The sequence below is a fragment of the Aplysia californica genome, unplaced genomic scaffold (genome assembly GCF_000002075.1).
Source record: "Aplysia californica isolate F4 #8 unplaced genomic scaffold, AplCal3.0 scaffold00102, whole genome shotgun sequence".
NCBI classification, from domain to species: domain Eukaryota; kingdom Metazoa; phylum Mollusca; class Gastropoda; order Aplysiida; family Aplysiidae; genus Aplysia; species Aplysia californica.
The window spans coordinates 119,607-132,662 of record NW_004797372.1 but is presented as its reverse complement, the minus strand read 5'-3'; the positions used below and the strand labels follow the sequence as shown (position 1 = coordinate 132,662).

Here is a 13,056-nt window from a genome sequence, read left to right as displayed (position 1 = left end):
ATAATAATAATAATAATTACAATAATAATAATAATAATAATAATAATAATAATGATGATAATAATAACAATGGCAGTTATACAACATATATCCACGCTCTAGGCTACAGTATGTTCTGTGCACTTTACAACTATCTCTATACCAGCAGACCCTAGAACACATTCTCAGTTTCCTGGGAAGCATACAGCGCAAGCAATGTCAGAACAAATCCTCAAACATAGACAAACTGACAAAGTGTATCACCGTCTTTACCCAAGTGCCCATTCCCACCTGAGTGAAGAGGGGAAAATTCATGTTAAGTGCCTTTCCCAAGGACACAATGTCATATCCCTGTTGGGAGTTCAAACCCACTGCCTTTCGGTAGCAAGCCCAACAGTACAGCCTAACCACAAGACCATCAATGCCACGAAGTGACATTCTGTAGGATGCACACGGTAGCAAATTCTGCCAAAAACCTGGCTCAAAAACAGAGTACTGAACTGACAGAGGCACAGAACAAAGGTAAGCCTACTGTCTGTTTTTGTGTTATTGTGTATTATATTACAACTAGCTGGGCCCCCTCTCCATGAAAGGAATGATCGGTGCATTAACATCAACTGAAAGTCATTGGCCTACTTTATTTACACTCTACTGGAATAGAGCAATAAATTTTGAGAGATGCAAAAAATTAGAAGGTCTAGATCTATACTCTCAAAAACAAAATGCGCCTCGCGAAAGATCACTTCCGGCACTTTCATTGTGAAGGACAGCTATGCAGATTTGTTTCGTTTCTCAGTGGAATAATCAAAAAGGCCAAAAAAGGATGGGAACATTTTGTCAAATATATTTTTCTAAATTCAGGAAACGAATAAATAAAAAATTGGGCTCCGTCATGGGGACCTATCTATCTTTTTGCAGGTACTTGCCAACTTTCAACTCTGTAGCTGTCGTAGTTTTATGGGAAAAGTGACACATGTGTTTCCAAGTTGCCAAATATACGATAGATGATATTTGTGTCACGACATGGTGGAATCAGGCGCTCGTCAATTTTGTTTTTTAGTTTTCATAAGAGTTTTACGGCACTTGCAACACAAAAAGGTCATTTAAGTGCTGAAGATTAGAGGTATAGTAAGAAAGTAACTAACACAAAAAAGAGGAATAAAGAAAAGGACAATAGATGTTTGATCAGATGTTTGATAAGAAAGAAGGAGCAAACCACACCAAAGCACCCCTCAATCACTCATTCAATTGGCTCAATTTCTTGTCTCTCTCTCAAAGCATTCGATTATCTTACAAAAGCTGGGCCCTTCACTGGTCATTCTTTTGATTCACAAACACAGTGTTGTGGATGGTTCTGTCTCATAGTTTCAATACACTAACAAATCACCATGACAAAATAAAGTAATGGAAATTCTCTCAAGGCTCTGAAGTCCCTTGTTCTCACTTAATAATAATAAAATAAATAACATTTGTATAGCGCATATCCCCGCTCGACAGCAAGCTCTACACGCTTTACACTATATTATTACCCCAGCAGACCATAGAACACTCAGAAACATTCTCAGCTTCGCGGGAAGCATACAGTGCAAGCAGCTGAATAAGCGCTCAAACACTAACAAACTGACAAGAACTTTCGCTGTCTATAGCCGGGTACCCATTCCCACCTGGGTGAAGTGAGGAAAACTCGTGTAAAGTGCCTTTCCCAAGGACACAACATCGGGTCCCTGACAGGATTCGAACTCACGACCTTACGGTTTCAAGTCCGAGAGCCTAACCACTAGACCACCGACCCCACTTGCATCCCAAACAACTCACAGCACTCACTCGCAAACATGTGCACTCACATACCGTGAAGTTTGAGCTACTGAGCACACCTGTATATAAGCCACATCCACTAAATCTTTTATAAATCTGAAGTTGTTTCTCAAATAAGCCGCGCTGGTTAATAAGCTGCAGCAGATTATACAACACAGATAATAAGTCTCGAAAAGTACTCATCTGGCTGTTGGACCGCGGTTCTTTGGCGTACGCTAAAAGTGTGTAGTTGAGGAGAATATGTCAATTGTTTTAATGTTTTAGGTGTATGCTAAGAATAGACGAGAAAATGACACTCCTGCAATCGGGAAAATCCACAAATAAACAGCTTTTTTTAGTAACAGTTTTACGGCACTTGCAACACAATAAAGTCATATAAGTGCCGAAGACTAGAGGTGTTACAAGAGAGTAACAAACATAAAAAAGAAGGAGAAGAGATAAAGACGATAGATGTTTGACAGAAAAGAAGAAGCAAACCACACCACAGCACCCGCCAACCATCCACAAATAAACAGCATCGTTGTTTGAGTAGCAATGTTTAAAGCTGAGGAAAAAAGTCGCAGCTTATCACCTGAATTTAATGGAACTAAAGTTTCTTTTAAAAAATAAAAGAGCCAAAAAGTGTAAAAAGCTGGTTTTCTTGCATTTGGAACAAACCTGTTTTCTGAAGAACTCCTCCTGTATAGCTTTGTTCTGTCTCTGCATGCCCATGGGGTTATGCCTTGCCGGACTGCGCTCCCTTTTCCTCTGAGGGGCGGGCTGCACTGGCTTCGGAGCCCGTCCCGCCTCCCCACTCCCAGAATGCCGCTGGTCACCACCACCACTGCTTTTTCCTGAAGAGCGGTGACCGGCATTGACAGAGTCTGGCTGGCTGGGTGGAGGAGACTGACGACTGTGGTGGTTACTCGACGTGCTCTGCGACTTGGAGCGTGGAGAGTTTTTGCTCTCCGCCACTTGGGGAGTCTCTGGGGGTTCGGGGATCACCGGGCGGCTAATTTCAGGGGGTGGTAAACACAACAGCTGTTCCAGAGTCTCCTTATCCTCGAGAGAACTAACCAACGTAAACACACAAGGGAGATGATCCAGGGAGGCCTGGCGGGCCTCAGACATCAAAAACTGCGCTATATTTAGCCGTGTGTGAGCAGCGAGCTCGGGCACCAGAGAGGAAAAGGCTAACACCGGGGGTTCCTGGGGGTACAGGTTCCCCGGGGGGAATCGAACCTCAATGCTGAACGGGCTCTTCTCCTCCTCCTCCAGTACCCGGAGGTTGTCGTAGATCGGGTGCTGATGAGTGGAACTGTCGTCGGATGACGCCGCTGGGCCGCCCCCACGCTCACCCGCCTTACTATCCTGCCGGCTGTGCGAGAATCTGCAGCGATCCTTAAACTTACACGAGCCTTTCAAATAGAACGGGCACACTTTGCGGCTTTTTGGCGGGTTGAGGACTGCTAAACTACGACCCACACTGGCTGCGTCGACTCTGGCACACAAAATCTGCAGCAGCTCGGGTAGCTGCAACTGTAAGCTCCATACCCTGTTGGGAATGCGCTCCTGGAAGGAGGACTCGTAGATAGCCTCTAGCGCCATTTTCTCTTCCTCTCGCGCCTCTTCCGCTTCAGCCATCTTGGAGGCTGTCGAAACCTCATCCTCCTCTTTGTTCCTCCCTGAGAAAGGAGAGTCGTGCGGAGCGGAGAGGAGGAAGAGGTCGTTGAGGAGGTACTCCAGGGCCGAGCCCGTGTCATCATCACACACCTGCAGGGCCTCCTGACACAGTTCACGACTGAAGCCACACCTGCAACATACACACAAATAGACACGTGATACATATGATCACACCTGCAACATACACACAAACAGACACATGATACGTATAATCACACCTGCAACATACGCACAAACAGGCAAATAAATCAGCCTGTGCTATCTTCCTGAGACAGCTCATGACTGAAGCCACAGAGGTGTTACAAGAGAAAAACAAACACAAAAAAAGAAGGAGGGGAGAAAAGGATGATATGTGTTTGAAAAGAAGGTAGGAAGGAGCAAACCACACCAGAGCACACCGCCAACCACCCACACAAAGCCAAAAAAAAAAACCCCAACCACTGAAGTTTGCTGACGGCAAAAACTTCTAACACATCTGATCTGTATTGATGAGAGCTTAAAACACTTACAAAAGACAATAAAAAAAGATATAATACACGATGCCTACAAAGCTGAAATGCCTACCGCTGGAGTTTGCTGATAGCGAAACTGTTCTCGGGTGTGACAGGAACGGCTCCGTGACTGCCGAGGGCCGTTCCCCCGTAGTTGCGAGCCTCCTCGAGCACAAGGGGCCTCTCCGTCATCCAGTACTGGTCCTCCGCACGCACGTCTAGCTCGTCATAGTCAGCTTCTTCATTGTACTCTCTGCCGGATCAGAGGAGTGGAGGAGGAGGATGAGGATGAGGATGAGGAGGAAGATGAGGATGGGAAGGAGTATTTTTTTGGTTTTTGCTTTAAGTAGAGGTTTTTGCGGCGCTTGCAACTGCATAAGGTCACATGAGCGCCAGAAGATTAGAGGTGTTACAAGAGAGTAATAAATATAAAAAACAAGAAGGGGAGATAAGGACGATGGATGTTTGATAGGACACAGCGGATAAAATGCCGTCCAGACCGCTCACTTAGTTTTCCTTCCCCAGTTCCTCCCCGACCATCCTCACCACCCTGCCCGCCCCGCCCGACAGCCCAGCGCGTAGTCATAAATCACTTGTCAGAGGGGTTAATTGGGGTGACCGCAGCGTCACTCCTCCTGTGCCGGGGCAGTAGTAAATATGGCGTTTTAGTGCGAATTGAAAGTCTCCTAACTCTGAAACTATAAATGCTACAAGGCCGATTGAGATTTCATTGTAACGTGCTATGTTTGACCTGTAGGCCGGTATAACTTGTTTTCTTGTAAGTCCGATTATATCAGTTTTACAAGGGATTTAAGTAAGTCTGTGATTTTCAAACTGGCATCTTCAATGTTTAGAACTTTTTCAGTTTGGATTTAGATATATCAATCCGGCCCCCAACGATTTAAACAGAAATTCATGTATCAACTGTGGGGACAATTTTCATTTACATGTGCAAGTTTCAAATGCACGAAGTTATTCTATGATTTTCTGTGATTTTTAAAAAATACCAACCCACCACTCTGAACATTCATCCTTGCTGTTTTTAGTTTTCTTGCCTCTACTACATCAGAATTTCGTTGTCAATTTTAACAATATTTTTGTCATGGAGAGCCACACTCAACATGATCATATGGTGGGCATTGTGCTCAAACATCATCGCCTTCTTGAGGAGGCTGCACATGATATAGATGTACAGCTGGCCCATCAATCTATGGAGAATTGCACGCCTGGAATAGGACAAAATGTGCATATCTACGGCAAAAAATGAAAGAGGGCTGGAAAAAAACGAGGACATTCAATTGTTACAGGGCTGTCAGATTTTGTCGGATAATCCACGAGAAGCAGAGAGATTTGAGAGGAAGGGTTCTAGTGTACATGATCAGCTGTCAGAGTTAGAGTTTGGGGAGCTTATTCCAAGGTCAAGTCCTGCCTGCTCTGAATTTGATAACATCCTCAAACAACACAACCTCACACCACAGGCCTACCACAGCCGTTCATTTATAGGAAGCCACTGCCAAAAATACATCACAGCCCATGTGTACAGACAGCTAGCATCATTTTTAGCAAAAGGAACAGTTGCATGTACACGAAATCAAAGCATAATAGACACCGCATTAATTGTTCTGAGAGAGAAATTTGTTCACGTAAAAGACACCTTCAAAGATATCCAGACAGTAATTGCACATGGAAAGCCAATCACTTTAGAGAGAATACCACATATTCAGTCATGCATCACACGATATATGTCTTTATACAGAAACATATTTGGCAAATAAAAGGTCTTGAGTCGATAGTGCCGTAAAACACGTGCTACTCAATCAAAATCGATCAAAAGAAAAGGTCATCCCCAAACAACACATCCTTGAGAAACACTGCGTTCCTTGGATACAAAAATGTGGGTTTGGAATGGCCTTCCATTGTGAGCAAGGGGGTGATCTCATTCATGCAACCGTGGCCTAACAGACAAAGAAAAACACGTCAAAACAATCATGCAGTCACAACACGTCCAAACCCACCCTGAGCTACTCTGTCGTGTGCACCACCCATCAAAAGACGAAAGCTTACCGCGGAAAAATGAGATAATTCCTCCAGTCCAGCAATATTGTGTTCTTTTTGTATTTTGTGTTTAGGTTGTGTTTTCATAAGTGTATCGGCAAGAAAAGATCTGTTCTGTAGTTACATGTATCGTGGATATCGCTATGAAAAAACAAGGTCGCAAAGCAAGAGTATTGCAAAAATCAACTTCAAACCTGAATAATTACGGATCCAGAAACTTCGTGCATATGCCCCTTTGTCAGTACAAATTTCATTATGTTCTCAGTCCTGTGTGCAAATTTGATTGAATTCGTTGGGGGCAATCATATTTAAATCGATGTTTATAATTGATTACCCATGACACATTTATCAAATTAAGTCCCCTTTTTGAGAACTTCACAGCTTTTAAGTGTAATGTACCATGTTCTTCCGATTTCTTCATTTTCTTCCTTAATATGTTGAATATTTACGTGGTCTTTATTAAAATATTCATCTTACATTAGCTTTGGCTCACTGTGCTGGTAAACTTTGCAAAAAATACAAGAGCGCTGCCGGTGTTCGGCTGATTAGGGAAATCCCCGGCGGCGCAGGTAAATGACCCCGTGACCTGGGGAAGCGCCGGCTTGCTTGCCTCGCGCCAGCCGAAACTAAATGGGCGCTCTATAACCGCTGTGAGGAAAGAAGAAGCAAACCACACCAGTATGAGGAGGAGATGAGGAGGAGGAGTATGAGGAGGAGGAGTATGAGGAGGAGGAGTATGAGGAGGAGTATGAGGAGGAGGAAGAGAAGGAGGAAGAGGGGGAGGAGGAAGAGGAGGAGGAGGAAGAGTCCGACGCGTAAATCACAGCACACAGACATGTGAATTATGACATCACAGCAAATCATAGACACATGACATCACAGACACTTGTTTAGTTTTAGTTTTAGTAAAAGTTTTACAGCACTTGCAACACAATAAGGTCATATAAATGCCGAAGATTAGAGGTGTTACAAGAGAGTAACAAACACAAAAAAGGAGGGGAGATCAAGATGACAGATGTTTGATAGGAAAGAAGAAGCAAACCACACAAACACTTGACTTAACTGTGCATCAGCAGACACATAGCATTAAAGTTCATTATAGACACACGACACATCAAAACACATCATCACAGAACATACACACACACACATGACATCACAACACATGACAGAATACACACATGACATCACTGGGTTTTTTTAGTTTTAGTAAGAGTTTTACTGCACTTGCAACACAATAAGGTCATATAAGTGCCAAAGATTAGAGGTGTTACAAGGGAGTCACAAACACAAAAAAGAAGAAGGGGAGATAAAGACAACAGATGTTTGATAGAAAAGAACACACAAGACATCCCAGCACATCACAGAACACACACACATGACAGAACACACACACACATGACAGAACACACACACATCACAGAACACACACACATCACAGAACACATAAACGTGACATCATGACATATAACAGAACACACACACATGACATCACAGCACATCACAGAACACACACACACACATGACAGAACACACACACATGACATCACAGAACACACATCACAGAACACACACACATGACATCAGAACACACACACTGAGCACACACACACACTGAGCACACACACACATGACATCACAGAACACACATCACAGAACACACACATACATGACATCAGAACACACACACATGACATCAGAACACACACACTGAGCACACAGACACAACGACTCCCGTACTCATCTATGTCCTCGTCGTTGTCCCCTTCCATGCCGGCGTGTAAAGAAAGCAGCGTCGCCCGCACCAGCTCCTGGTTCTCGGGGCTCATGTACAAATGTTGCATCTCAACCTTGACCTTTGAGTGAGACCCTCGACCCCGAGCACTGCTGAAAGCAAAGATAAAAATAAAGAATAACCTCCCCGATTTTTACTTTTAGTAAGCGTTTTACGGCACTTGCAACACAATAAGGTCATATAAGTGCTGAAGATTAGAGGTGTTACAAGAGGGTAACAAACACACAAAAAATGGGGGGGGGGGGGAGATAAAGACGATAGACGTTTGATAGGAAAGAAGAAGCAAACCACACCAGAGCACCCGCCAACCAACCACTGATTTTTGCTGGTGAAAGTAAAGTATAAGCCCCTTCTTCTTCACTCATCACAACAAATACTGCCTGTTGTCTCGTGTTCCTGTCAGACATAACAACAGCAAAAGTAAAGTACAGCCCCCTCCCTCCAATTGCTTCCATTTTTGGACATCATAACAATCACAGCTGTTTCCTGTTCTTGTAACACATATCTAGCTGCAAGCCCATTGCGACACCCGAGTTGACCCCAGGCGTTCCCCACTTATTCAGGCAGTTTGAAATGTACTTTACTTTCACAAAAACAAGATTCCAGACCAGTATACAATGTCTTTCATTTAGTTTTAGTAAGAGTTTTACGGCACTTGCAACACAATAAGGTAATAAGTGCCGAAGATTAGATGTGTTACAAAAGAGTAGCAAACACAAAAAAGCAAAAAAGATGGAGGGGAGAGAAAAAAAAGTAAGAACAACCAGTGGCACCCTCCAACCACCCGCACACCAGAGAAACAGAAGAGCATATATAAATATATAATGTACACATACATATGTATCACATTCAGCACCAACCTTGATCCAGCTGACCCAGTGTCATTTGACCTTGAAGTGCCTGATCCTGCACCAGCCGACCTTCCACCTGTCGACCTTGAACCCATTGACCTTCCACCAGTTGACCTTCCACCAGTTGACCTTCCACCCGCTGACCTTCCACCCGCTGACCTTCCACCCGCTGACCTTCCACGGGCTGACTTTGGCTGTGAGTTGTACCCGCCGTCCCAGTCATCATCATCGTAGTAGCCACCAACCACCGGGCCATCCACCGAGTCATCCAGATCCAGACCGCCCTTTCTAGAAGACGACCAGCCACCCCGACCTCGGCCCCCACCATCTCCTGGAAACAAACATGGGGCCAGCATTTCTGTCACATAAGTCGTCTCCGCCATTAAAGTCATTAATTCAGTTATAAATCAAAATTACCAGTGATTTAAGTCAGTCACCCTGGTGATTCAACAGTTACCTCAGTCATCTTCATCATTAAAAGTCATCTTAGTCAGTAAAGCCACCTCAGTCACTCAAGTCATCCCAGTCAATAAAGTAATGTAGGTCCCTCTCTGCTGGATGTTATATAACCCTCTCAGCCCGGGTTGGCCCTGACAGGCAGGGTCGGAAGCCTGCCTCCTAAATAATCTAAATTGTGTTAATAGAGGCGTAAAGTCATCCATAGTTGTGGGTTTTTTTTTAATTTTAAGTCATCACATCTATTAAAGTTACCCTAGCGAATAAAGTCATCTTGTACGTTAAACGCTTACTAAAACTTAAAAGTTATCTTGGGAATGAAAGTCAGTCATTAAAGTCACCCCAGTCACATCAGTTTTTCACTTTACCCAAGTCACTTCTCTATCTTTAGTTAGACAGCTTATATATATGTCCTGTTCAAAGAGAAACATTTTTACACAAAAGAGTCATTTATTGTGGAGATAAAGCTAGAAAGACAGACAGAAACAACCAGGAAAGAAAATAAATAAGCACTGCCTTCCAGTGGCACCTTCCAACCACCCTCACCTCAATATTTAGTCCCCTCAGTCACGAAATAACAATGATGTGACACAAGGTAAAGAGCAATCAGCTTGCAAGAATCACTGAGCCTATATATCTGTACACAAAGATTATTGTGAGGAAATTATAACATTCTGTGTATAAAACAAAATTTTATTTGAAGTTCTGTTAACTTTAATTATAACTTCTCAACTGCTATTCCTAACAGCTCACAACAACACAAAGACAATAATGTAAAAACTACACCGAAATAAATCAAAAACTGTCTCAAACTGAAAACACACCACAGAAAGAATGCAATAATCAAGAGACATAAAAAAAAATAATCTTAAGCAAAGGGCATCATTTTTATTTCTGAGAATTACAAGTGATATTTTCAGAGATCATGAGCATGCAACTGTGAGCATCTGCAGAACAGCATCGGTTTTTTTTTTACCCTAGTGGCCAGCTAGTACAAGATAGATAAGATAAGAGATAAGATAACACTTTATTATCCCAGAGGGAAATTTTTCTCGGCTGTACAGGACCGTAAAAACACAAGCAGGTATACATTAAAAAATGTAATTATATATTACTCTCATTAAAATTCAATATGAAAAGAGAAGAAAAGCGGACAAAATGTACATTCTCATCAGATGCATCATTCAACCACATGCAGGAATTTAATTACAAGACCTTTGGAGTTCTATATCTAGATATATACTCTAAAGAGCAATACACATCTATGCTCATCCTGACAATTTAAGCCTTATATCTAGAGTATATAGATACACATACTCTAAAGAGCAATACACATCTATGCTCATCCTGACAATTTAAGCCTTATATCTATAGTATATAGATACACATACTCTAAAGAGCAATACACATCTATACTCATCCTGACAATTTACGCCTTATCTAGAGTATATAGATACACATACTCTAAAGAGCAATACACATCTATGCTCATCCTGACAATTTAAGCCTTATCTAGAGGGTAAAAAAACTTCTTTTATAGGGTGGCTGCGATCACTGACAAGATGCTACAACTTGAACTAACCTCTGCCGCGTCCACCGCCGCGCCCACCGCCACGCCCACCAACGCCTCTCCGGTTGTGACGCCCCCCACCACGGTTGGGCTTTCCACCTTTTCTCACAGTCGTCCTCTCCATCGCCACCTCACACTCGTCCTTCGTTTAGACCATTACACTCTGCAAACTTCCAGTCACGTAAAAAAGAAAGGTTTGTTAAGTTACATGGTATAAACCTATATATTACTACACCTAGGCCTCTATAAAAGAAAAAGAAAGAAGAAAAGAAGAAAAAAATGAAAGTGAAGAAAAGAGTTTGGATTGCATAATTATTAAACTAGTTAACACGATTTAACGCCCTCGCCCATTTGATCTGAATAATTTACAACCCTTCTACCGTCAAGCAAGAGCATTTTGTCTCGTGCTCGTGTCTCGTTACATTCGAACATGCTCTCTGTTCTTTGAACCATAATTTATTGTGTGCAGGCAGAGAGTGAGAGGCCTGCCATGCCATCGTTAAGTGTGTAAACAACGAATGGTCCACTGGTGGCCGGTACCACACCCCGCGCAGTAGCGTCAGTAGTGAGAGATATTTTTTACTGGAGAGGCGAAAAATGTTTTAACTTATTATCATTCTATTTGTTGTTCATCTAAGATTTAATTTAGCAAATATCTGGTTGAGATTATCATATCTGTTTCAAAAGTCTGCATCGTAATTTTCCATATATTCCCAGGGCCATATATATCCTGACTTTAATTCTGTAAGAGCGCTCCTTCATCTCATGGGACGGAACGCTTGAAGCAGACCGAACTATTACATTTAAAAAATGAAAGTGGCTATTCTCACCCGGGGTGAGAATAAATACGATCGACCTCTCACCCCGGGTGAGACTTGCCACCGTAGGCTATTCTCACCCGGTGTGAAACAAGACCTGTTTTTCCTAATTTCGGAATACTTTCTATCGATGTGGATGATCAAATGGATAAAGGCAAAGAAAAGATTACGTTATAGCACAAAAGTAAGCTAATTTTATCGACTACAAAGATGCTATGGCTATTTCACTTTTCGAATCGAGCTGAACTACGGGGGTCGCCATTATGTTTTGCCCGGAAGTTCTCGCAAGATCTACTCCTCCCCTCTTCTTCTCTCTCTGTCTCTTTCTGAATCTGTCTATCGGTGTGGACGATCAAATTGACCAAAACAAAGTTTTAAAATGATGGTAAAACACAAAAGTAAATCAATTTGGTCGTCAACAAAGATGCTACGGCTATTTAACTTTTTGAATCGAGCCGAACTACGCGGGTCACCATTTTGTTTTGCCCGGAAGTTCTCGCACTACTCCTCCTCTCTCTTTCTCTCTCTCTCTCCACTGCCCACAGACAAAATTGTACGCTTTTCACTTTTAGTTTTAGTAGGCTAACATACTTAGACGACTTAGTAATGGAACGTTTGTTCACGGCACAGAATTCTACAATTTTTCTGCTATCACAGTGTAGAATTCTGTGGTTGAGGGTGAACGCAAAATTGGTTGGCCTAGATCTAGGCTATAACGGTGAACGTGCACCGGGTGAGAATAGCCAAAAGACTCACCTGCACTATTCTCACCCGGGGTGAGAATAGAGGTGGCCTTAAAAAATATAGATCTAGATCTAGAATCTACATATCACTGTCGATGTTCAGGTGGGGGGGGGGGAGAGAAATAGCGGGAGCTATTCTCACCAGGGGGACCAAAAGTAATACACTCGTTACTTTCCATTAGACCATCCCACACTTCAAGATTCCTGTAAAATAGGAAGGACTTCCGAAGAGGCCTAGACCTAACCCTAACCCTACCCCTAACCCTACCCTTACCCCTAACCGTGACCCCTACCCCAAGCCCTCAATTTTGCTCTGTCTCATAGATCTAGTGGTCGCTCGTTACGGAAGTCCTCCTGGCTTTTTTTTTTTTACGAATTGTAATTGAGCGATGGTACTACACTCGAAGTTGCAGAGAATAGTACAATCGGGAAAAGATATCATTTTGAAAGTTCTAAAAAAAAATCAAAGGATTAGATCTAGATTCTATAGATCTAGACTATACCTCAGCAGCACAAGAGAATAGAAAGAAAGAAATCCAACAGCAAATCAAGCAATTAATATCGTGTTGACTGAGTCTTGATTTCACTGGTGAATGAAATCCAAGAAGTTGCAGATTGCTTTTTTTTCAAATTATTCTAATTAGACTTAAAACAGTTTTAGCAGTTCAACGTTTCATTTCATTCTGTTTCATTTCCTGGTTGTGCTTCCAATAAAAGAAGAGTACGATTGAAACCTGCCCACTTTGTTGTGGTACAAAATAGTCCTTCCATCAACGAACAACGAGGGTATTATGCTCAGGCCTGTCGAGAGGGGGGGGTCA

At 42.6% G+C, this 13,056-nt stretch overlaps 1 protein-coding gene across 1 annotated transcript in view; it reads right to left on the bottom strand.

Moving 5' to 3' along the window:
- LOC101860158 (putative ATP-dependent RNA helicase DHX57) overlaps nt 1-12,885 on the bottom strand; it is a gene marked incomplete in the record, with an annotated part of 47,974 nt that extends 35,089 nt beyond the window's left edge. Inside the window, 6 exon segments of the mRNA XM_013080835.2 lie at nt 2,452-3,586; nt 4,021-4,200; nt 7,743-7,889; nt 8,658-8,979; nt 10,687-10,844; nt 12,739-12,885. Coding sequence (XP_012936289.1) covers nt 2,452-3,586; nt 4,021-4,200; nt 7,743-7,889; nt 8,658-8,979; nt 10,687-10,798 — 1,896 coding nt within the window.
- Nucleotides 12,886-13,056: the final 171 nt, after the last annotated feature.